This window comes from Salmo salar, chromosome ssa12 (genome assembly GCF_905237065.1).
Source record: "Salmo salar chromosome ssa12, Ssal_v3.1, whole genome shotgun sequence".
Classification (NCBI taxonomy): domain Eukaryota; kingdom Metazoa; phylum Chordata; class Actinopteri; order Salmoniformes; family Salmonidae; genus Salmo; species Salmo salar.
Window position 1 is genome coordinate 11823862 of NC_059453.1, and position 26023 is coordinate 11849884.

The window sequence follows — 26023 nt, forward strand, 5'->3', positions numbered from 1 at the left end:
TGTGGCTCCCGATCAGGAACAGCTGTATGTGAAGAGTTAAAACTATAATTTTTATGTTATGGATGGTCAGTCCTTACATCCATAGCTCAGTCTGAGAATTTGATAGTGGTTACATTTCTCCATCGTCATCCTTCAGATGTTTACCAAAAACAGTTACCGCTTTGTTGGGGTGTCTGCTTTGTTGTTTTTGAAATCCCAAATTGCTCCATTAATTAAAGTACAATATTTTCTTGTTTGAAAAATCTGTTTGCTGAGTAATAAATCCACAGTCACAAAGGAAGTGTATGTAGGCCTACATGTTTTTAATCAATGCTCAACATTTCACCATGAAAATCATATTTTATGAAACACAGGAAAATGGTAAGACTTTGATCTTCAATACTTTGGTCTTGTTTATTCAGCAGCTTCTTTTCCCTGCAAGAAGAAAGATAGAATATAATGGATCAGTAATAATAATGAACATAATAAATATATGGATAGACTTGGACAGAATATAATATATCAAGCATTTAATGCTCAGTGCTCAGCTTGGGTTTTCAATTTTGAAGTACCAACAGAATTAACCTTTCTTTTTAGCAATTCCTGAAATGTGCTGCTTGGTGATCTTAAATACAGCTGAACAAGTGTAAAAGGTCAGTATTGACCTCTGAGAAGACTGAATCATAGGTGGTGTTGATGTGGTCATATCTGAACATGAGTCGGGTGCAGGTTTAGCAGCAGTTCTGTACCTTTCCAGAGTCACGGGTCTTGGCTCTGAGCTTGTTGACCTGAGTCTCAGCGATGTCAGCACGCTCCTCAGCCTCCTCCAGCTCATGCTGAACCTTCCTGAACTTAGACATGTGCTGGTTTGCTGCTTCCTCCTGGGTGAGGAAAAGAGGGTAGAGCATCAGCATTTCAAGTTTGAAGCTTCAGGTAGCAAATTAATATTCTGTCAATTATTTTAATAAAAAAAAGAGAGATTTAGGATAGTAATCTATACAGAAAGATAGATGATACAACAGAAGAAGTGAGTGGCAGAATGGGGATCAAACCGCCTCCAGCACGATCACTAGACCAGCAAATTCATATTCAACCCCCTCTCCTTTAAGTTGGTAACACATAGGAATAGGAGGCTGATGTGCTGTAGTAACACTTACTTCAAACTAAATTGTATGGACATTAAGTTTTATAATGTTTACTGGGGATTTTATTTTTAAAACAATGTTGAATTTATGCATTCAGAGTATTTAACTCAGTATGTGACTCACCGCTTCCTCAGAATGCCTCTTGTAGGCCTTCACTTTCATCTGTAGCTTATCTACCAGGTCCTGAAGTCTGCTAACATTCTTCTTATCTTCCTCAGTCTGTGGGAGAAGATCAAAGAATCAATGTCACAATAGTTGTATACACAAACCTATCTGTGTTAGTGTCAAGTGTGTGAAGAATGCACTTTCTCTTACCTGGTAAGTGAGCTCCTTGACTCTGCGCTCATACTTGCGGACTCCCTTTACCGCGTCTACACCTCTTCTCTGCTCGGCCTCCACCTCAGTCTCGAGCTCACGCACCTTTGTGGAACAAATACATTTAGGCATTTGTTTGAGGTGGTGAAACAAATCTTTGTAAAACAGAGGTAGAGTCTTCTACCCAGTCAAGGAGGCACAATTGTTGTCTTTCACTATGTACTTTTCTAAGTGGTTCCCAAAGTGGGATTAACATTTAAATTTGTTCATGAATATTGCTAGCAACAACAGATGAAACTACCAAGGATCTGTGGAACAAGATTAGAAGGTCCAATACAATACAATGTAATATTATTAATCCACTATTTATGTTCTTAACCCTTAGATGTACAACATGGGTGTGGGAGGCTCACAGGGATATCGGTAGGCACACTATTCCAACAATTGTAAAAAAAATGTAAACTCAATTCTTCTTGTAGTTATATATAGGACTCTTTTTTTATTTGACCAATTTTGTCGTGCATTTTGCAGTGCATGTTGCAGTACCAGTATGGCCAATAGAGGCCGCCACTCGCCTGTTTTAATGTTATGAGTTTGCGTCTGTTATGGGGGATTGCGAAGTTTGCCACAGCAAGACAGAAGCACCGACATCAATACATTTTTATGTCTTTATTTTTAAGGTAAGCGAGTGGAAAAGCACCTTATTCTAGAGAGTAATGTTTGTTAAGATGTTATGTTTTCATGAATTTATGAAAATCCTGTAGCCTACAAGCTAATTTAGCCATTAGCCTTCTAGCTGGTAGCCCCGCATAGCAACTCTAGCTTTCCTAGTAACGGCCTTTTTGCAGCAGAGTAAATGATACATGTCGCTGATAGCAATCTAGAGAGAGAGAGAGAGAAATTAAATATTACTTTGAGATGAATTGGATGAATGTGTGTTCATGTATCATGAATTTGTATCATTGAATCTATTAATTAACTTGCAGTTGTCATGATCGTCATACAGAGCGGACCAAGTGTAACATATTCCCAATGTTTTTGTTTTGAACATAATTGTAATTTATGCTTTAAAACTGGAAAATATTCCCTCTGATGCCAAGAGAGGGGACTTTCAAATGTTCTTTCCCAGGGGCCAAGACTTGATTAGTCTGACCATGCACTGCTGAAGTCATAGTAAAACTGTGTGGATGCCAATTATATTGCACTCTAATGTAAGATTTGTGTTCTGATATTATGAAAGGGTCCCTGATGCAAAGACATTTGGGAACTCCTGATTTAGGTGGGTTAATGAGAGAAAAAGTAATTACAAAATGCTCCTGTGTATTTTACATGATCAAATACATTTCCAGCAAACTGTCTTTTAATCCAACCCCAAATCCACCCTGCTGATAACTCACCCTGGATTCCAGTTTCTGGAGTTGTTTCTTGCCTCCCTTCATGGCCAGATTCTCAGCCTCATCCAGGCGGTGCTGCAGGTCCTTGACTGTGATCTCCAGGTTCTTCTTCATCCTCTCCAGGTGAGAGCTGGTGTCCTGCTCCTTCTTCAGCTCCTCAGCCATCATTGCCGCCTGGAAAAGTAGTTTGTTTAATTCATCATAACGTTCCTCTGAGATCTTTGTTGTTTGTAACCAGCCCAGCTACCATTGGCCTTTAGGGACAAATCAAGATGATGTAATTCAAGGACTCACGTCAGTGATTGCCTTCTTGGCCTTCTCTTCTGCATTCCTGGCCTCCTGGACGATGTCATCCACCTCTCCCTGCACCTGCACCAGGTCAGTCTCCAGCTTCTTCTTGGTGTTCAGAAGGCTGGTGTTCTGAAGTAGGAAACAAGACGATTTGTTTAGCTCTAAAGAGAATTTACAAGGCTGAAATGATTAAACTCTCAATGCAAGCATTGTTGAATTCAAGGTGTGTTTTAACAGTATGCTTGGTTGGAAATGGCTTTTGACCCATACCTGGGAGTGCAACAGTCCAACACGCTCGCTGGCGTCTACCAGCTCAGTCTCAGCCACTTTGCGGCCTCTCTCTGTCTGCTCCAGAGCAACTCTCAGCTCCTCAATTTCAGCCACCATCAGACCGTTTCTGCGCTCCACCATGGCTGCCTGCTCCTTCATGTCCTCTGCGACACGGACGGCATCATCAAGGTGCAATTGGGCATCCTGTGGTTAACAAGGACATACGTTCATTAGGACTTGTGGAAATAGGGGTGATAGGATGTGTGATATAAATGTTCATTTGGAAGAATTTACCCAGTATCCCTAACTTTCTACAGTGCATTGTCCACTCTATTCAATTCCTCTGTTCTATTCTTTTCTACAGATTCCCAAACAAATCCCTCTCCATGTTCAGGTTTTTGAGCCTGATGTCCCAGTCCCTTTACCTTGAGCTGTCCCTGGACGTTCCTCAGCTGTTTCTGGGCCTCAGCCGCCTGCCTGTTGGAGTGGCTCAGCTGGATCTCCATCTCATTCAGATCTCCCTCCATCTTCTTCTTCACCCTCAGGGCATCATTCCTGCTCCTGACCTCAGAGTCCAGGGTGCTCTGCATGGAGTCAACCACCCTCTGGCTGTTCCTCTTGATCTGCTCCATCTCCTCGTCCTTCTCAGCAATCTTCCTGTCCACCTCACCCTTGATCTGGTTCAACTCCAGCTGCACACGCAGAATCTTGGATTCCTCGTGCTCCAGTGTTCCCTGGACAAACAGAAGCAGTCAGGCCAATTGTGTCCAATACATTTGGATGAAGGAATTAAATATATATGACTACAATAAACTCCAATAAAGGAATCATTGTACTGTAGCTGGCATTGGCTAGTGTAACATTGCTTTCCCCATCAAACAGCTGTAGTTTGTACCTCAGCCTCCTCCAGAGCTGTCTGGATCTCAGACTTCTCTGTCTCCACAGTCTTCTTGGCCTTCTCCAGCTCATGGATGCTCTTGCCAGTCTCTCCGATCTGCTCAGTCAGGTCAGAGATCTCCTCTGCACACACACACACACACACACACAAACACACACACACACAAGAAGTTTAGACTTGGGAGATTTTCAGTGGATATGCCAGTGCATTGAATTTGACATTGAATCATATTAATAGTTCACTGACTAAGATTACCTCATAGCATCTTGCAAATATAATTTACTACCACTTATATGGAATATTCAAAGGAGTACTGTCTACAAGTAAAACAATAAATAAAAATGATGCAGAACATGACATTTCTGAAATGGTGTAATAGTAGTTTTGATGATTAGAGTTCCCTCCATTTTCAAAACACTAGTCGAACATGAGCCAAATAGAACTGCTGTCAAATGCTCACGTTGCAGGTTCTTGTTCTCTCTCTTCAGAGTCTCCAGATGATCCAGAGCCTCCTCGTAGGAGTTCTTCATCTTGAAGAGTTCAGTGCTCATAGAGCGAGCCTCCTTCTGAGCTCCTTCCAGCTCAGCCTGGCCCTCCTCATACTTCTGCTTCCACTCTGCCAGAACCTAGGGGAATCCATGGGATTTTCATCAGAAGTCATTGATGAAGAGTTTTGAATTATAAATATGCTACAATTATACTACAATGAATCATATAGCAGACAGTAAATATCAGCCTAGGGTGAGGTTTATTCATTTTCACCTTGTCAAAGTTCCTCTGCTTCTTGTCGAGGTTGGCGGCCAATGCGTTGGCTCTCTCAACATCAATCATGAGGTCCTCCACCTCTCCCTGCAGCCTCTGCTTGGTCTTCTCCAGGGAGGCGCACTTGGAGTTGGTCGCCTCAATGGTCTCCTCGGCATCCTGCAGACGCTGGGCCAGCTTCTTCCTGTTGGACAACAGACGGTGGTTTTATGGTGTAATTTTTTTACATTTTGATAAACAATACATATTGATGTAACATTTTCTCAAAGCCCCCTACCACCCTCACCATCCACACCATATTTGAGTTTTTTCTGTTGCGTGCGACTCACTTGGCCTCCTCCAGCTCCTCTGTGCGCTGGACAGCATCAGTTTCATACTTAGTCCTCCACTGAGCCACCTCACTGTTGGCCTTGGACATGCCGCGTTGCAGCTCTGCCTTGGCCTCCTGCTCCTCCTCAAACTGCTCCCTCAGGAGGTCACAGTCATGGCGGGCAGACTGGACACCGTGGGCCAGTGCATTTTTAGCCTGTGAGAAAGAAAGACAAAATGCAAAGCGAGATGAGAGAGATAATAAAACAAATTATGGTCGAAGTCTCTGAGGGTGGTGAGACAGTAGGAGTCTCTGAGGGTGGTGAGACTGTAGGAGTCTCTGAGGGTGGTGAGACAGTAGGAGTCTCTGAGGGTGGAGGGACAGTAGCAGTCTCTGATGGTGGAGAGACAGTAGCAGTCTCTGAGGGTGGTGAGACAGTAGAAATCTCTAAGGGTGGCTTAGTCACCGTGTTTATAAAGATATAGCTCTAAACTCTGTGGACGGTGGAGTCCATTTTGAGTCCCTTACCTTGACCTCCTCCTCAATTGCCCTCTTCAGCTCCTCCACCTGCTGGGTGAAGGCCTGTTTGCCTCTGGTCAGCTGAGACACCAGGGCTTCCTTCTCCTCCAGCTGGCGACCAAACTCACCTGCAGGGACAGAGGGACATCTTGTTAATAGGGTCACTGTTCTCTAAGATTGAAAATGTATTTTGAGGTATCATAGGGCTATTTTAGGTGGTGAATAGTACAGTAGAAACTATGTGGATATAGCCCTTAATGCATGTTGTGTTCTACTGAAGGAAAGCATTGGCTTGTTGTTCATTATTGATGGTACCATTTTCTGTCAGGAGTCTGGCCCTCTGTCCGCTGATGTCGTTGACCTGGCGAACATTCTCATCATTCTTAGTCTTGAGCTCACTCAGCTGGTCCTCAAGAGTACGGCACATCTTCTCCAGATTGCCCTGTTAGTGTAACATGTTCCATCATTACTTTATATATGTGACTCCTGTCAACTTCAGGTCACTTGAATGGTAATGTAGTTGACCATCCTCAACACTGCTTGGTCACAACATCACTACTCACCTTAGCCTTGGCGACGGCCTCCATGTTGCTAGAGAGGTCATCAATCTCCATCTTGTATTCGCTCTTCTCCTTCTCTAGCTTCTGCTTGACGCGCTGCAGGTTGTCGATCTGCTCCCCGAGCTCAGCCACACTGTCAGCCTGCTTCTTGCGCAGAGCGGCGGCTGTGGCCTCATGCTGCAGGGTGGACTCTTCAAGATCACGACGCAGCTTCTGGAACTCAGCCTCACGCTTCTTGTTCATCTCAATCTGAGCAGCAGTGGCGCCTCCGGCCTCCTCCAGCCTCTCGCTGATCTCCTCAAGTTCCCTGGAGAGATCGGCCCTCTGCTTCTCAACCTTAGCCCTGGCAGCACGCTCAGCCTCAATTTCCTCCTCCAGCTCCTCAATACGGGCCTAGACCAGGGGGCAGGAGCAGGGGGATGAACACCACAATACAGTTGAAACAATTGAACCTCACAAAATTATAATAGTTTGTATATTTAGCATAAATGTGTTTAATACAAAGCCAGTTACACTTATATATTCAGTAGACAGTGTCCCACGCAGGAACCAAAATCACAATGGTAAGAAGCACCATCTTTACAATGTTTAAAATCTCCAGGAAGAAGCACCATCTTCCAACCTACTCAGCCATCAGAAGCCACTGGGAAAAATGTGTGCTACCAAAATAATGTTTTTCAGGAAATTATTCAAGTCTGTGCTTTTCTTTACTGGAGTTTATATCCTGTACTGTACCTGGAGTTCCTTGATCTTCTTCTGCAGCTGAGCTCCCAGAGACTGCTCATCCTCAACCTTGCTGAGGAGTTGGGTGGTCTCAAACTCCTTCCTAAGAATCAAAAATACATCGATTGCAGAGTTTGTTTTTGTTTGATAGTATAAAGGGAGAGTATTATACCATTCACTTTGCTTTTAAGAATACCATTCAAGTGCTAATTCATAATTACAAGAATTAGTCAAGAACAACCATTATGGCAGGTAATACTGTAGTCATTTGTTTGTGTTTACTTCTTGATTTTCTCATCAGCTTGCTGCTTGTCATTCTCCAGGTCCATTATGGACTCCTGGGCCAGTTTCAGATCTCCCTCCAGCTTTCTCTTGGATCTCTCAAGGTCCATACGAAGCTTCTTCTCTTGCTCCAGAGAACCCTCAAGCTAGAAGATAAAAACACATATATTGTTAAAATCTAAACAACTGAAGATAATATCATCTTACATACTATCATGGCCAAAATGTCAAACTCCACTCACGTCGTCCACTTGCTGTTCCAGCTTGGTCTTGGCCTTGGTCAGAGTGTTGACTTTGTCCTCCTCTGCCTGCAGGTCATCCAGTGTCTGCTGGTGGGCCTCTTGGAGGGCTTTCTTCTCCTTGGTCAGCTTGGCAACACTCTCATCCATAGACGCCATCTCCTCTGTCAGGTTTTTAACCTGTAAATGGCCACAACATAATTACACTTCACCGTAAAGGGGAGATTTAGTTTGTTATATATTGCATTCATTTCATTTCGATAATTTTTTTAATCAACAATTACTGTACTAAAGATTCAACACTAGATGGCAGTGTTCACAATGTCAGTGTACTGAATGGAAATCATAAATGAGGGGGATCAGAACATGCAATGAATGTTGGGAGTACCACGCAACTGAAATTCCACTATTGTGTCTTAATTTTACCTGCACCCACAATACAAATTGAATTCCATTTCTGTTAAGCTATGTTTTGAGTTGATTATTGTTGGTTAGACTGTCTATGGCAAGACACAAGACCTTGTTTTCAGTGGCATGCTTCTCCTTCTCCACTTTGGCCAGGGTGAGCTCCAGGTCATCAATGTCCTTCTTCAGCTCAGAGCACTCATCCTCCAGCTTCCTCTTCTTGGCAGTCAACTCAGCATTGATCTCCTCCTCATCCTCCAGCCTCTCAGTCGTCTCTTTGAGCTTGGCCTCCTGCTGGATCTTGCTCTTGATGAGCCCCTCGCACCTTTCCTCAGCATCGTTCAGACTCTCTCCTTCCTGGTTTCAGAACAGGAGTAAACAAATCAGAGGCCTCACTTTGTGTATCAAAATATACATTTTACTCAAAGAGGTCAGAGCAAATCAGTAGAAATTCATGAAATATATACAATATATAACATGGGCAATAAAAATGTGTGAGCTAGCCACATACTTTACAGTGTGTTCATATGTGTGTGTGTATGTGTGTGTATTCATGTGTATGTAAATGTGCCCATACGAGGGTAGTTGCTGACTCACAGATGCGACTTGGAGTGCCAGGTCGTTCTTCTCCTGCGTCAGGGACACCAACTTCTCCTCCATTTGCTTCTTGGTAGACAGAGCCTTGGCCAGGTCTGTCTTCATTTTCTCATAGTTCTCCTTCATGTTGGCCAGCTCCTTCTCAGTCTCAGCGCTCTGCAGCAGGGGCTTGATCTTGAAGTACAACTTCATCCATGGCCAGGTTTTCACATTCATGAATGAGCGGATGTTGTACTGGATGGCGTAAATTGATTCTCTGGTTGACAGAAAGGACAGAGTGGCATGGTGAGTGACATGCTTAAAGCTACATTCTGTGATTAGATGAACAACAAAACAGAACCAACTGCCACTGTTTGTTTACAGCTGAGGAATGGGGCTAGGGAAATGTAACCCCTCTTAAATTCCTAGACAGCTCTCTAGATGCAAGTACTGACAGGTCGTGCATGCTAAGCTCATGAGGCATTTTATATACTTCAAGAATAAATGGGTAAATACCACACATTTAAATGCCAATTGAACAGCCACATCCCAAACTGCAGCTATAAAGCTAGAATCCTTAGTTGCTACATCCATTTCTGGACTAAATTAATTAACCCAAAAGCTTTAGTAGACCATTATAAGACGTATTTTCTCATTCTGAACAGCTCACAGCATTTACAGTGCGTAATCATAATGCATTAGATACAGGTGGTTGACAGAAAGCTTTGCCAAGATGTCTACTATTCCTCACCTCCTCTCCATCATCTTGCTAAACTCTCTCCTCATGAGGAATCCACGGCTGAGAGCCTGGACCATGCCGACCAGAGTGGCCAGCTTCTCATCTCTCATCTCCTCCAGGACACCCAGCAGACCGGCTTTGAAGAACACCTGAGACACAGGTTAACATGGTAAAGGGAACAACAGATGGTGACAGATAGAAAGGGTTGAATCAAAAGAGGGGAACAACACCACTAGATTGATTTAAACAACATTAACTTTGATATGGTTTCAAACAAACCATGTGATAGGTTGTTTCTAAATTGTTAGTTATTGTACAGTAGATTAATAATCTACACAGATACAGATAACTGAAGCCATACCACTCTAACACAATGTACAAGATAATCAGTTTAGTTTCTCTTCTATACTTGTGATGCATGACTTTGAAGAAAAACAGTACAATGTTTTTCCAGCTTTTCCATTAGTGAAATGAAGAAGAAAGAACAACAGGATGGATAGATCACCTGGAGAGATTTTATATGGTACGGGTTTAAATTATCATTCAAGTTGTGTTTTGTTGTCAGCTTTTACTGGGGGTATTTGACTGACCTTGGTGTGTCCAAACTTGTAATCCTCATGATTCACATCAATGGACCCAAGCAGCTTCTCAGAAGCCTTCTTGTTGTCCATGAACTGGCCCTCAGGGATGACACTGGCATTCAGTACTTTGTACCTGAATGAGGGGACAGTTTTAAAATCTGCCAAGTTGTAATTGGTTGATTGGTATACAGTGAGGTTCAAAATGATTGGCACCCTTGATACAGATGAGCAAAGTAGACTGTAAAAAATGAATAATACAAATACTGAACTATATTGTATGGTCAAGATGCTTTTGGATTCGAAAAAACATGTATATCAGGAAAATAACCCCATACCTACTGTAAAATATGTATATGAGGATATAACCCCATACCTACTGTAAAATATGTATATGAGGATAATAACCCCACACGTACTGTAAAATATGGTGGAGGATCTTTGATGTTATGGGGCTACTTTACGTCAAATGATCCGGGGGCCCTCGTTAAGGTCAACGGCATCATGAACTTTACCCAGTACCATGACATTTTTGCCAAAAACTCGGTTGCCTCAGCCAGCAGGCTGAAACGTGGCCACAGGTGAGTATTACAGAAAGACAATAACCCCAAGCACACAAAATCCACAAGGAAATGGTTAATCAACCACAAAATCAACATTTTACTATGGCCATCTCAGTTTCCAGACTTGAACCCCATTGAAAACCTGTTGTTTGAATGATGGATATCAAGGATCTGGAAGGATTCTGTAAGGAGGAATGGTCCAAGATCCCTCCCAATGTGATCTTCAATCTCATACAACATTCTAGAGAAAGACTCAGTGCCATTATCCTCCTATTGAAAACAGGGGTGTCAATAATTATGAGCCCTATCTTGAAATAAAATATGAATTGTTAAACAAAATCTTTTTCTCTGAGTATAAAATAATATAATTGTCACAAATGTTAGACCATACAATATAGCTCAGTATCAGTGTTATTTATTTGATACAGTATTTTCTGCTCATCTTTATCAAGAGTGCCAATCATTTCTGTGTGTGTGTGTGTGTGTGTGTGTGTGTGTGTGTGTGTGTGTGTGTGTGTGTGTGTGTGTGTGTGTGTGTGTGTGTGTGTGTGTGTGTGTGTGTGTGTGTGTGTGTGTGTGTGTGTGTGTGTGTGTGTTGTGTGTGTGTGCATGCTTGCACGTATATACCTCTGCTTGAAGTCAGCATAGATGATTCTGCTGGGGAAGCCCTTTCTGCAGATCCTGATACCCTCCAGTACACCATTACACCTGAGCTGGTGGATAACCAGGAAGTTCTCCATCAGACCTGGTAAAACAAACCAAGTCTATTTTAATACTCATAAACAGGTTAAAGATTGGAATGGTTGAGGTTACTGATACTGTACTGATTAGATTACATATTTAACTCAGTATTTCTTGTACCTGGAGTCTTTGACTCATTGGGGATCAGGCAGCGCACAAAGTGAGGATGAGTGCTCCTCAAGTTGGTCATCAGCTTATGTAAGTTCTCCTGTAGGAGGGTTACAAACCATTTTCTCAGACATACTGTAGTTTATGATAATTGCACCTTTTGAAGGACTGAATAAACACATTTCAAAAGCTCACCCTGAACTGGGAGGACACAGTCTGCATGGAACCACCCTTCTTCTTGCCTCCTTTCTTGGCTTTATCTGTTAAAATGGGGAAAAGTAAAAGATAACTAGAAAAGTACATTTCCTAGAGTGGGTGGAATAAATAGAATAATAATAATAAGAGTATGTAAGAAATCTAGAGTGGTCTTGTCTTCAGCAAGCACACTAATTATAAACCGGAGAACCTCTGGTTAACTTCACACGTATCTAGAGGCAAATGCTGCCAATGAGATTATGTTAGATAAGACCGACTGCAAGCTTAAATTAACCAAGTCTATGAGTAAATCAACCTAGTAATAAACGTTGAGAAATGGTGATAAGTTCTAAGACTTTAAAGAACATTTGGGTCTGAGTTGTAACTAGTATTTAGTTGAATATTATGACATGATGCTAGTCTTACCCTCAGGAGGGGGAGGGGGATACAGGGCAGCCAAAATTTTGACTCCGGACTTCCCATACAGTTGACAAACTGAGTCGTTCAGGGGATCCTTGTTCTTCTCCAGCCACCCAGTGATGTTGTAGTCCACAGTACCGGCGTAATGCACCAGGGAGAAGTGGGCCTCTGCCTTGCCTTTGGCAGGCTTGGGCTTCTCAAACGCCTTTGTTTTGCCAAGATGCTGGGCGTACAGCTTGTCCTTGAAGGTAGTGTCTGAAGACTTGGGGAACATGCACTCCTCTTCAAGGATGGAGAAGATGCCCAATGGCTTTACGAAAATAGATGTATATCAAATTAGTGATATTTCCATTTAGGATCTCAATCATTCCTTTAGTAAACATTCTATTTGAGGATTACATTCATTTTGGGGTACATAATAGGAAACATATTGAGTTCTCAACAGTCAGATACATTGTACCACTGTGATAATAACTCACACAGGACTCCCTATGATCTTCGCTTTTGCGGTCCATTACAATCTTCACAGACAGCTTACCTTCTCAATAAGCTCAATGCAGGCAGCCAAATCCATGCCGAAGTCAATGAAGGCCCAGACGATTCCCTCCTTCTTGTACTCCTCTTGCTCCAGGACGAACATGGTGTGGTTGAAAAACTGTTGCAGTTTCTCATTGGTGAAGTTGATGCACAGCTGCTCCATGCTGTTGTACTGTTGATGGAGTTTTAAAAGGGATCATTTCATCATACAAGGTTGTAATCCATCTCAATCACAACTAATTGTCTTGTTCCGGTCTCATACTCACATCAAAGATCTCAAACCCGGCAATGTCGAGCACACCGATATAGAACTGCCTTGGATTCTTGGTGTCCAACATCTCGTTGATACGGATGACCATCCACAAGAACATCCTCTCATAGATGGACTTGGCCAGAGCACTGACTGAGTTATTAACCTGCAATGATAATACCTCAAATTAATACATTAGCTATTGACCGTGTCTGGTGATAAGGTGATAAGACCTTGGGATAAACAACATCACTATTTTAAAAAAGCAATACACTCGTCCCCAAAATAATTACGGTGCTCAGAAAATGGTAGATGCTGTGTTTTGCAGTCTTACCTGAGCCACAGTCTGTCCCTTGGTCACATACTCGTTGCCGACCTTCACTCTTGGGTAGCACAGAGCTTTCAACATCTCAGCTGAGTTCAGGCCCAGCAGGTAGGCGATTTTATCAGCCACTGGAGAGAGAACCAACAACAACAGATTCAGTGACACTAGATCACTTGTTTCTGATGTCACACTGACAAAATAGTTTGGATAACCTTTTTGTGAGTTAGGTTTTGATTTTCTCCCATATTCATCATTTCAAATCATTTCTGGAGGTGGGAATTTGGTTTCCAAAAACTCTCCTGCATGACTTTTGTAATGTAAATTCTCCACTAAAGACGAACACTCAATGTAAATGAATCCTTCTTTATTAAGAGTAACATTGTTAGACTAAAATGAAAACAATGCCTTCCAATAAGGAGAAAGTTACCATGTTGTTTTGCATGTTTCTCAACCTTACAATAGGAGTAAAAGCAGAACATTGTTTGAGAGTGATCCATGTGTGTTAGCAGTAGTCATTGAGAGGGTTTTCCTACTGGAAAGAGCTATGTCCTAGTTGAAGGAAACTGATAACCCATGTTCTTCTGAAAGGGGAAAGAACACTCACATAATGGTGTTGAATGACCTTTGCTCTGACTTTCTGGTGAGGCCTGATCACTCAAAGGCTAGAGACACTGGGTGAGATTTCAGTATAATATGTAAATGCTGGTACATTCTAGTAAGTAGTGTATTGCTGTTGTTGTTTGGCTTCAATACACATCTCACCAGATTGGGTCTGCTGTTCTCTGACTCCCTGACCCTGTAACTCTGCCATGAGGTTGCCAATATGATAGGGGAGTATAAGCCAAATTGCAAACAGTTGTGATTCTCTTTGACATTTGAAATGGTTTGAAGAGTTGTGATTCTCCTTGAAATTTGAATTAAGAATATTGGGAATGTAATAATTTGTCATGCAGTGAATAGTTATTCTGGATTTCCGTAATCAGAAATAGCCTAAACTGTTGTTCTGGTCTGTCCTCTCTCGAGGTTATGGCGAAGGTGACCACAGATGGTACCTAGATGCATGGAAGGGATCATTCCGCCGAGAACAGTGTGACCCTCAACGCCTCCAAACTTATCTCATGCTGCTTGTGCACTGGCCAGAAAACGGATAAGACAGAATGGACCACAAAGGTTGGTGGCGGCGGCTCAGGTGAGTGTTTCGTCTGCTTGGGGATATTGAAATCGGTACATTATCAAGGGCCATCCACATTGACAGGCATGAGTTCCATTGTGAGGATGAACTGCAAAGCTATCTTAAGAAGAAAACGAAGTGACGCCAGAAGAATGAGTGCTGGGAGGGAGGAGTGGTCAACCGTTACCCGTAATTGAATTAGGATTGTCCAAAATGGTTTATTTGGGGGTATTAGGTTGATTGTGGGGGTCTGCACACTGTGAAATGTTATTCAGTAATTTAGAATAGAAATGCATTGAGATACCGATCTGTCACTAACATGCCACTGGCGACAGTATAAGTCAAGGACAAAGATATGTTGACATGTAGTACATGTACACACCCCTGTCTTTAGATGTACATTCTGCCAGTGTCGATGTGTGCTAAGTTGAGAGTCTTAAATTAAAGTCAGAGATTCAAGAAGCATGGGATCATTTATCAGTAGTTTAAAGAATGATTCGGGAAGCTGAGAAGGAGAGAAAATGATTAAACATGTATTCTCTATCTTCCCTGTTCAAGGCAATATGTATTCTAGGTGGTGTGGAACATGTGAGTGATCACCGTTCCAGATGAGGGACTAATTATTTGACTTGACCTTGTTTTATTATGTTTCTTAAAGTGGCCTAGTAGCAGTAATTCATGTGTTATGGGTTAGATGGAATGATCTATGTGCAACTGTATTTGTGGCCGGAGGAAAAGTACAAAGGGGGCCTGTCTCTGAGACAGAGTGTTTCCACAAGAGTGAGATAGGAGTCATATCGTAGAGCTAACTATATAGATTGTGAACTATTGCCGTATAAAACTGTCTTGTAGCTTCACTGTTTTATATTATTATATAAATTGCTTATTCTCAAATAACTGTTTGTGTATGAGTCTGGGTAATTAACAAAGGACTGAGGTAGGCTGCAAGAATGTGGACTTCCTAATCTGAAGGCTTCTCCTGACTGATATCAAGACTGGGAGACACCACCTGCCTAGCCACAGAGATTCATTGTTCATCCTAGACTCAGAAGGGGAGAGGGCTTGTTTGGGAAAACAATAATTATACTTGGGAAAATAATAATTATACTTGTTGACTGCATATAAGCATGAAAAATAGAGGCGAAGTGAGGATGACATGATGTGGGAACACCTCTCCTGTTGGCTGATGAGGAAACCTAGGTGAAAGCATGAGTCAGTGTTTTTAAAGCCTTCATTTTTTTTATGGACCACAGCAGAACACAATCCTAAAGGTATAGAGTCAGTCAGGCTAGGGGAGAGTGGGAATCATCATGTTATCAGGTATAGAGTCAGGCTAGAGGAGAGTGGGAATCATCATGTTATCAGGTATAGAGTCAGGCTAGGGGAGAGTGGGAATCATCATGTTATCAGGTATAGAGTCAGGCTAGGGGAGAGTGGGAATCATCATGTTATCAGGTATAGAGTCAGTCAGGCTAGGGGAGAGTGGGAATCATCATATTATCAGGTATAGTCAGGCTAGGGGAGAGTGGGAATCATCATGTTATCAGGTATAGAGTCAGGCTAGGGGAGAGTGGGAATCATCATGTTATCAGGTATAGAGTCAGGCTAGGGGAGAGTGGGAATCATCATGTTATCAGGTATAGAGTCAGGCTAGGGGAGAGTGGGAATCATCATGTTATCAGGTATAGAGTCAGGCTAGAGGAGAGTGGGAATCATCATGTTATCAGGTATAGAGTCAGGCTAGGGGAGAGTGGGAATCATCATGTTATCAGGTATAGAGTCAGGCTAGTGGAGAGTGGGAATCATCATGTTATCAGGTATAGAGTCAGGCTAGGGGAGAGTGGGAATCATCATGTTATCAGGTATAGAGTCAGGCTAGGGGAGAGTGGGAATCATCATGTTATCAGGTATAGAGTCAGGCTAGGGGAGAGTGGGAATCATCATGTTATCAGGTATAGAGTCAGGCTAGTGGAGAGTGGGAATCATCATGTTATCAGGTATAGAGTCAGGCTAGGGGAGAGTGGGAATCATCATGTTATCAGGTATAGAGTCAGGCTAGGGGAGAGTGGGAATCATCATGTTATCAGGTATAGAGTCAGGCTAGGGGAGAGTGGGAATCATCATGTTATCAGGTATAGAGTCAGGCTAGGGGAGAGTGGGAATCATCATGTTATCAGGTATAGAGTCAGGCTAGGGGAGAGTGGGAATCATCATGTTATCAGGTATAGAGTCAGGCTAGGGGAGAGTGGGAATCATCATGTTATCAGGTATAGAGTCAGGCTAGGGGAGAGTGGGAATCATCATGTTATCAGGTATAGAGTCAGGCTAGGGGAGAGTGGGAATCATCATGTTATCAGGTATAGAGTCAGGCTAGGGGAGAGTGGGAATCATCATGTTATCAGGTATAGAGTCAGGCTAGGGGAGAGTGGGAATCATCATGTTATCAGGTATAGAGTCAGGCTAGGGGAGAGTGGGAATCATCATGTTATCAGGTATAGAGTCAGGCTAGGGGAGAGTGGGAATCATCATGTTATCAGGTATAGAGTCAGGCTAGAGGAGAGTGGGAATCATCATGTTATCAGGTATAGAGTCAGGTTTGGGAGAGAGTGGGAATCATCATGTTATCAGGTATAGAGTCAGGCTAGGGGAGAGTGGGAATCATCATGTTATCAGGTATAGAGTCAGGCTAGGGGAGAGTGGGAATCATCATGTTATCAGGTATAGAGTCAGGCTAGGGGAGAGTGGGAATCATCATGTTATCAGGTATAGAGTCAGGCTAGGGGAGAGTGGGAATCATCATGTTATCAGGTATAGAGTCAGGCTAGGGGAGAGTGGGAATCATCATGTTATCAGGTATAGAGTCAGGCTAGGGGAGAGTGGGAATCATCATGTTATCAGGTATAGAGTCAGGCTAGGGGAGAGTGGGAATCATCATGTTATCAGGTATAGAGTCAGGCTAGGGGAGAGTGGGAATCATCATGTTATCAGGTATAGAGTCAGGCTAGGGGAGAGTGGGAATCATCATGTTATCAGGTATAGAGTCAGGCTAGGGGAGAGTGGGAATCATCATGTTATCAGGTATAGAGTCAGGCTAGGGGAGAGTGGGAATCATCATGTTATCAGGTATAGAGTCAGGCTAGAGGAGAGTGGGAATCATCATGTTATCAGGTATAGAGTCAGGCTGGGGCAGAGTGGGAATCATCATGTTATCAGGTATAGAGTCAGGCTAGGGGAGAGTGGGAATCATCATGTTATCAGTTATAGAGTCAGGCTAGGGGAGAGTGGGAATCATCATGTTATCAGGTATAGAGTCAGGCTAGAGGAGAGTGGGAATCATCATGTTATCAGGTATAGAGTCAGGCTAGGGGAGAGTGGGAATCATCATGTTATCAGGTATAGAGTCAGGCTAGGGGAGAGTGGGAATCATCATGTTATCAGGTATAGAGTCAGGCTAGGCTATTACTAACACTGGTCATATTCCCGTTTTTTTCTTTTTCTTTTCAAGTCTCTTAGGAACCAGAAGGTTGAAGAGAAAGTCCAAAGCTCCAGTTCTCCCCTGCCGCTTATGATGTTTCTATAAATAAACTTATGTAATGAAGCATGTATGTACCTGTATGAAAGGAAGGTCTTAAGTTAAACCATTCTACTACAATGGTTTTACAAGTGTTAGACCTATGGAATAAGGATAAGTTATTAGTTCGAAAGTATAACCCAGAATGAAGGGTTTGAAAGGATAAAGTGTCATTTTATGTGTTGATTTCACTTACTTTTATAGAAGTATTTTGATAGAACCTCCTTTGCTAGTTTAAGCCATAATCTAATGCTCACCTTAACATGTTACAGTAATTTTAACGGAAGTGATAAAACGAGGAATGTGATGGAACATTTTATGTTTGTGTGTTTTCAGATTAATGCTGCTTTTTCTTAAAATGTTTTTTCTTATTACCAATTCTGTTGGGTTCATGCGAGTGAGTGATTGTACTCACTATCACTGTATAAGCAATTTGGCAGTACGCCTAGAACATTGCTCTGGGATCCAAGAGGAGTATCTCAGTTTCAAGGTCTCAGCTTTGAGAGAAGAAGCCTCGTGAGGTATGGGTCAGTCACATGCAGGAACCACCGTTAATAATGAATAAGGTAAATCATGCTGATATGACTTGTTTGTGTAGCAGTATATAAGGACTGAAAAGGTACGTCCTTGTCAAAGTTTTCATCAAGCTTGTATTGAGTTTGTGAACCTCTCCAGTTAACTGTTAATAAAGATGGATTCATTTACATTGAGTGTACATCCTTAGTGGAGAATTTCCATTACACTTTCATGTGGCACTGTCTGTCTTAGGTGTTCTATTTCTATGTTTGGGCCTGGGAATGGGACTAATGCTCTACATATTGTATATCTATGAGTGGGACTCACCCTCTGTGCCGTCTGGCTCGGCCTGCTCCTCACGTTGCTTCTGCTTGAATTTCAAGTTGCCATGGTGCACTACAGCTCCTGTCAGCTTGTATATTCCAAGCTTCTCCTCATTAGTGAAGCCCAGGATTGTAATGGCTTCCTGGCAATAAAGAAGAAGTACAAAAATGACGTTACGCTACAGTTCTGTGCTCACTCCAGAACGAATGGGATGGATAGATTTGACTCTTGGCCAACACATTAGTAGATGGCAACACAAAAGTCGTTTTACACAGTTCCACAGGGCACTTAGTGGCGCTCTCTTGTGGATGTCTTACATGTATGTGCCTCAAGGCAAAGTGTGAAGGCATGAAAAGTTCCTTTATGTTCATGCTTAACTAACACAAGGCATTTAGAATCAAACAAAAAATACATTAAAATTCCTAGCAAGTTGGAATTTCACAGACTTTCAGTGTGTATGGTGGTCCTACCCATTCTATATCTATAGTTTGGTTAACCCTTTGTTTGACTCACATCTGTGGCATCCAGCTCTTCATTGTCATTGATGCTGGCCACAGTGATCTGTCCCTGGCTGCACATGGGGAAGTCGTAGGGGTTGGTGGTGAGGAGCGCCAATTCTGTGGACAACGGAGAACAGCTTGTCAGTTAAATCTTAGAATTCTGCTGTCCTACCTTTACAGTATCTCTCCCTCCTTTACTCAGTAGATGGACTCAATGATACATGTAGTATATAATAAATAGCATCAAAAGAGGAGACTGAGATTTGTGGACTAGTGCATCACAGTGCATTACTTTACAGATATTTCCCAAAGACCTTCCAAATTTCTAGATGCCTTGTTACCTTGGATGAAATCATTGTAATAGTATTATTAGTGTGTACTATGAATATTTGTAACAAGTTACACAGATGGGGGTGGGAAAGAGTTCCTCTGAACCTCTACTTTGTCGTACCAACTAGCTCAGGTTTGTGGCCTGTCATCATCTGGAAGAAGATGTGGTAGCCTCTCTCATCGGGAAGCTGGAAGGACACTCTGGACTTCTCCAGCAGGTCTGAGGGTGAAAGAGAGAGTGCGAGTGACACAAAGAGAGAGAGAAAACATAAGATGAAATCAAATTTGATGTGAAGATCTCCAAAAAAGAATCTGTGTGAATTGAATGATCTCCCCAAAAAAATAATCTGTGTGAATTTAGGAAATCATTGAGAAACAATCAAAACCAACTCACAGGTCTCAATGTCAGCTTTAGCCAGTTTACCAGCTTGGAAGTGAATCCTGATGAATTTACCCTATAGTAGAGCATGGGGGTTAGAAATCGGTCACCAAATAAATCAAACATTTTACTTTGATAGACCCCTTTAAATGTTACAGTTTGTTGGACATCTATTGATATAACAATAGGGAACTACTGAAATACATTTTTTCCAATATAAGGTAACTTCCACAGTATGCCCTTTATACTTACAAAGCGAGACGAGTTGTCGTTCCTCACTGTCTTGGCATTACCGTAAGACTCCAGCAGAGGGTTAGCTGCAATGATCTGATCCTCAAGAGACCCCTGATTGAGATAAACACAAGTTGCTCAGAATAGGGGAAAAGTGGTAAAGTTTGTTTTTCTCTATGACTTGAACACTTTTCTTGACACATGATTCACAAGAAGTTTGCTCAGAAAACAAAACTGAAATGTGATTGAAAGGCAAACATAACAACCTACCTGCATTTTGTTGGGGTCTGCTTCCTTCTTGCCACCAGACACTGCAATGGTGGCAAAGTACTGGATGACACGCTTGGTGTTGACAGTCTTTCCTGCACCGGATTCTCCACTGGTTTATATGACAGAGAAAGAGGGGTTTTAGTTACATGTCCGAGTGTCAGATTGGCTTTCACCAAAAAATAGCATAGAAAAATACCTGTTTTCTAACATAAGTAAATATTCCCTTTCATCGACTCTTTATTACACATAGCCTAATGTCATAATCCATTCATAATGTCATGTATTTCATCACACCAAGTGACCCAACGTATTACAATAGAAATACTTTCTCAAGTGACATTTTAGTAAACAACTTACGTAATCAGGACGGACTGGTTCTCCTTATCTGGAACCAAAAAACATATTGCTTATCATAGTCAAGCAACATTATGGGTACATTATTGCATTCGTATAATCATGAATTTAATTTTGGAACATTTTCCATTCATGGATACTGAGATCAGACATTTCCAGCAAACTGTTCTAACCTAGACGAGAACTCTAAAGCATATTTGAATTTGATTTGAATTGACACCCAACTATCCATCCATCCATCCATCCAAACATCCATCCATTCATTAGCACTTTTGGACTGTGAGATCTATATGCAGTTATGGACATCCATAGAGCTCCATATTTATGGATTGTCTATCTGTGTGAGAGACGCCGACTCGGTCTTGACCTTTAAGTCTGGTGAAATTCTCCTGTCTTAGCTGGGTTCCTGTATGAACTTAAGTATTCTCTCTATCTCTATCTCTGAGGACCAGAGCCCTAGGACCATGCCACAGGACTACCTGTCTTGATGACTCCTGGCTGTCCCCAGTCCACCTGGTCGTGCTGCTGCTCCAGTTTCAACTGTTCTGCCTGCGGCTATGGAACACTGATATGTTCACCTGACGTGCTACCTGCTGTTTTTTGACTCTCCCTATCTCTCTCTCTCTACCACACCTGCTGTCTCGACCTCTGAATGCTCAGCTATGAAAAGCCAACTGACATTTACTCCTGAGGTGCTGACCTATTGCACACTCTACAGCCACTGTGATAATTATTTGACCCTGCATGTCATCTATGAACGTTTGAACATTTTGTATGGCCTTAATGGCCATGTACTCCTATAATCTCAAGCCAGAAGAGGACTGGCACACCTCAGAGCATGGTTCCTCTCTAGGTTTTTTCTTAGGGTCTGCATTGCTTGGTGTCTAGGGTTTCAGGCTGGGTTTCTGTATAAGCACTTTGTGACATCTGCTTATGTAAAAAGGGCTTTATAAATACATTTCATTGATTGATCCATCCATCCATCCATCCATGAGAGCTCGTACCAATCATCATGAATTGAAAGGCGTTGTCAGAGACAGAGAAGATATGGGGTGGAGCCTCCACCCTCTTCTTCCCTCTGTAGGCGTTGACAACCTCTTCGTCGTACACTGGGAGCCACTTGTAGGGGTTCACCGTGGCACAGAAGAGCCCAGAGTAGGTCTGGATGAAAGCATAATTAAATTAAAGGATTAACAAAATCATTTTTACCTGGATTTATGTGAGGATGTGGGTGTACTTTGGTATACTGATGTGGGTCTACTGTATTGATATGTTTTGGTTTCTACCATTTAATTATGTCTAGTACTGTATGTGCGCATTTATTATGTTCATGCATGTGTGTGTGTTTGTATGTGCAGGTTTCTTACATAGATCATCCATGCTGCATAACGCTCTTTGAGGTTATACAACACAGAGGCTTCATTCAGGTAGGTCATCATGGCCATGTCCTCAATCTTGTCGTACTTAGGGGGGTTCATCTCGTAGATGTCTGCATCTTTGAACTCTTTTCCTTCCTGAAAGAGTCAGAAACCTAGATTACACGCAGATCAAAGTAGACATGACTGAATGCGTTTTGCTCATTAAATACAAGTTTAATCACTTAAAAAATGCATATCCACATTAATCCAACTACTTTGTTATCACCCACTGACACATAACTGGAGATTCTTGACTAGTCAACATGAGAAATTCCATATAATTTTTAAATAGCAGCAATAAAATTGATGTCTTTGAAGATTATATTCTGCTTACAAAAAACATTGGAAGTTTGTTTTTGCATTTAGTTGACTTTTCAAGAATTAGAGTGATTGCACAAACTTGATCTTGAATACTTTTCAGATCAGACTTACCTCCTTAGTGCCATCAGGTTTGGTGACTGTTACAGTACACTTCCCGTCGGCCCTGGCAGTGACTAAACCCTTAAGGTACAGCTCCACCTTGTCTGTCACATAGCAGGAGTTCTTTGAATCAAAGGGCATGGCTTGTGCCTCCATCCTCTCCTTCTCAGATTTACGGAGGTATATGGCAGCCTTGCCGTAGACTTGCATCTCCGCGTCCGTACTCATGGTGACGGATAACTAGGAAAGAGATGAAACAAGAAACATGATTGAATCTGTGGTGCTTCCTCCCCACTCAACAGAGTTAAGTGAGCGGTATCTCTCAAAAAATATTCGCATCACTTTTTATGTCTCACCTTCTTTTCCCCTCCTACAGATGAATGTGTACTTCTTGGAGGACCCTGTGACACATTAGGGTGTTGTGAAAACACGAAAGTCTAAAGCCTTATCATTTATCCCCTAAAGGGCTAGAAAACATTTAACTCCATCATTACATGTCAAATTCAACTACAGGTGTAACTGGTAACTTTCCTTTACTACACATCAACACATTCTGTTAGGAATTCAAATAAATACCTCTGAAAACCCAGTTACATTCTAGAACACCCTTTCAAGTGCAGGAGCAACACTTTCTACTTTAAATGAAAGTTACAGATTTGAAGTAAAACACATAATAAAAACAACATTTTTTTTAATGCCACTTGATTTAATATTGTAAAATCTTACAGAACTCAATTCAAATAGTGCAGTTAGCTACTGCCTCAGATGCTGAGTGCAAGGACGAGACACATTTAAAAATCTAAAGAGGTGTAGAGGTCTTACCACAGAAGAAGAAGGTATCTGACTTAAGGATGTTGGGGCCTCAGCCTCCTTATATCTGGTTGGAAGTGCCAACCAGGCAAAAGTTAATTATGGACCACTCTGGGAAAGGAAATGAGTTGGATGAGAGAGGTGTTTATTTCTGTGTATCACTAGCACCTCCCACTTCCAGGAGCACCACACTCCCATTACATTACTTTTTAATGTTTGTCTCCGAATTGAATTTCAGTGAATTAACATTAATTAGAAATTTCATTACCAATATCAAACGTTTGTTTAATCTAATTGATTCCAATGTTACTACCACTGACTCTGAAATACTGTAGTGGAATCCATGTTGCCCCAACACCATGAAATAGTTTTAATTAAATCTAATATGACCTTATTAAGTTCCATTTTAGTGACATTAATCCTCATCAACAACTGTATATATATGTTCACCTATTGTTTATATTATTTAGCTTGTAAACACATCTGAACTGTCTCCTCACCTCATGCTTGTGACGGAGTTGGCCGTTACCTCGTGATTTGCTTAGTTTGATTTATCACCCTGGTGGAAACATATTAAATTAAGATTTAAAAGCTAGAACGGAAACATTTAGCCTTTTATTTACAGCTCATAAAACTGTTAAATATAATGTTTAGGTAAACTATATATAAACATACATACAAGTATGTGAACACCCCTTCAAATGATTGGATTCGGCTATTTCAGCCACACTCAATGCTGACAGGTGTATAAATTCAAGCACACAGCCATAGACAAACATTGGCAGTAGAATGGCCTTACTGAAGAGCTCAGTGACTTTCAATGTGGCACTGACATAGGATGCCACCTTTCCAACAAGTCAGTTCATCAAATGTGTGCCCTGCTAGAGCTGCAGGTAAGTGCTGTTATTTTGAAGTGGAATCGTCTAGGAGCGACAACTGCTCAGCCATGAAGTGGTAGGCCACACAAGCTCACAGAACGGGACCGCCGAGAGCTGAAGCACGTACAAATCGTCTGTCCTCGGTTGCAACACTCACTATCGAGTTCCAAACTGCCTTTGTCAGCTCAATAACTGTTTGTCTGAAGGTTAATGAAATGGGTTTCCATGGCCGTGCAGCAACACACAAGCCTAAGATCACAATGCCCAATGCCAAGCGTCAGCTGGACTGGTGTAAAGCTCACTGCCGTTGAACTCTGAAGCAGTGGAAATACATTCTCTGGAGTGATGAATCGCGCTTCACCATCTGGCAGTCTGACGGACAAATCTGGGTTTGGAGGAAAGCTACCTGCCCGAATGTGTAGTGCCAACTGTAAAGTTTGGTGGAGTAGGAATAATGGTCTGGGGCTCTTTTTTCATGGTTGAGGCCAGGCCCCTAAGTTCCAGTGAAGAGAAATCTTAGCGATACAGCATACAATGATATTCTAGACAACTCTGTGCTCTCAACATTGTGGCAACAGTTTGGGGAAGGCCCTTTCCTGTTTCAGCATGACAATGCCCCCATGCACGAAGCGAGGCCCATACAGAAATGGTTTGTCGAGATTGGTGTGGAAGAACTTGACTGGTCTGCACAGAGCCCTGACCTCAACTCCATCGAACACCTTTGGGATGAATTGGAACGCCGACTGCGAGCCAGGCCTAATCGCCCAACATCAGTGCCCAACCTCACTAATGCTCTTGTGGCTGAATGAAAGCAAGTCTCCACAGTAATGTTCCAACATGTAGTGGAAAGCCTTCCCAGAAGAGTGGAGGCTTTTATAGTAGCAAAGGGGGACCAACTCCATATTAATACCTATGATTTTGGAATGAGATATTCAACGAGCAGGTGTCCACATACTTTTGGTCATGTAGCTTATCAACAGTATGATAGTCGTTCCACGAAATGAGTCCCTTTAGCATCCCTTTGACATTTTAAGTAGAAATTGTGCACCAATATTGCATTTTAAAAGCCTGTTATAGTAAATGAAATGCTCTGATCTCTAATATAAATACAGACTTGCTCAAGTGGCAAAATTCATGCATTTAGGAATGTCCCTCTGTGAACCCTCTGTGACTTCTAGGAAGATTTTAACCCCCTGTAACGTGGGTCGTCTAATGGGGACCAAGACGCGGAGTGTAAAGTGCTCATATTTACTTTTATTTAACTCAAAATCAACCAAACAACAAAACGACCAAAAACAGTCCCTTCAGGTGCAACATACACAAAACAGGAAACAAACACCCACAAAACACAGGAAAAAAAACACCCCTACTAAATAGGACCTTCAATTAGAGGCAACGAGGAACAGCTGCCTCCAATTGAAGGTCAACCCAAGAAACTTCAACGTAGAAATAGACACACTAGAACAAACATTGAAATACACTAACATAGAACATAACCCAAATAACCCCGAAACACATCAAACAAACACCCCCTGCCACGCCCTGACCAAACTACAATAACAAATAACCCCTTCACTGGTCAGGACGTGACACCCCCTTAACCCCAATCATTATATCATTGTTAGTTGTTTTGTTGCTTTGACAAATACATGTTGGAAGATTATTATTTATTTCATGTGATTAGTGATTCATTTTAAGGTCAACGTGATCTGAACTCCTGTTTTAAT

At 42.0% G+C, this 26023-nt stretch overlaps 1 protein-coding gene across 3 annotated transcripts in view; it reads right to left on the bottom strand.

Moving 5' to 3' along the window:
* Positions 1–281: 281 nt before the first annotated feature.
* LOC106600782 (myosin heavy chain, fast skeletal muscle) overlaps positions 282–26023 on the bottom strand; it is a 184144-nt gene continuing 158402 nt past the window's right edge. For 2 of the 3 annotated variants that reach the window (XM_045690687.1, XM_045690686.1), the window contains exons 4-41: positions 22138–22284; positions 21775–21931; positions 20774–20801; positions 20417–20525; positions 20168–20260; positions 19931–19991; positions 19658–19756; positions 19220–19323; positions 18710–18848; positions 13134–13252; positions 12816–12965; positions 12551–12721; positions 12019–12322; positions 11593–11657; positions 11410–11497; positions 11176–11293; positions 9998–10121; positions 9420–9556; positions 8690–8945; positions 8207–8449; positions 7691–7867; positions 7449–7594; positions 7179–7269; positions 6447–6836; positions 6199–6325; positions 5893–6011; positions 5384–5580; positions 5055–5238; positions 4753–4918; positions 4290–4414; positions 3820–4128; positions 3395–3598; positions 3128–3253; positions 2837–3007; positions 1440–1544; positions 1248–1343; positions 729–860; positions 282–414 (exon numbers count right to left, since the gene is read on the bottom strand). In XM_045690687.1, coding sequence (XP_045546643.1) covers positions 394–414; positions 729–860; positions 1248–1343; positions 1440–1544; positions 2837–3007; positions 3128–3253; positions 3395–3598; positions 3820–4128; positions 4290–4414; positions 4753–4918; positions 5055–5238; positions 5384–5580; positions 5893–6011; positions 6199–6325; positions 6447–6836; positions 7179–7269; positions 7449–7594; positions 7691–7867; positions 8207–8449; positions 8690–8945; positions 9420–9556; positions 9998–10121; positions 11176–11293; positions 11410–11497; positions 11593–11657; positions 12019–12322; positions 12551–12721; positions 12816–12965; positions 13134–13252; positions 18710–18848; positions 19220–19323; positions 19658–19756; positions 19931–19991; positions 20168–20260; positions 20417–20525; positions 20774–20801; positions 21775–21931; positions 22138–22284 — 5598 coding nt within the window. In that variant the 3' untranslated portion in view covers positions 282–393. Of the gene's footprint in view, positions 415–728; positions 861–1247; positions 1344–1439; positions 1545–2836; positions 3008–3127; positions 3254–3394; positions 3599–3819; positions 4129–4289; positions 4415–4752; positions 4919–5054; positions 5239–5383; positions 5581–5892; positions 6012–6198; positions 6326–6446; positions 6837–7178; positions 7270–7448; positions 7595–7690; positions 7868–8206; positions 8450–8689; positions 8946–9419; positions 9557–9997; positions 10122–11175; positions 11294–11409; positions 11498–11592; positions 11658–12018; positions 12323–12550; positions 12722–12815; positions 12966–13133; positions 13253–18709; positions 18849–19219; positions 19324–19657; positions 19757–19930; positions 19992–20167; positions 20261–20416; positions 20526–20773; positions 20802–21774; positions 21932–22137; positions 22285–22620; positions 22849–22964; positions 23010–23430; positions 23471–26023 lie in introns of those variants that run through there. The other variant, XM_045690684.1, reaches the window with a different exon arrangement.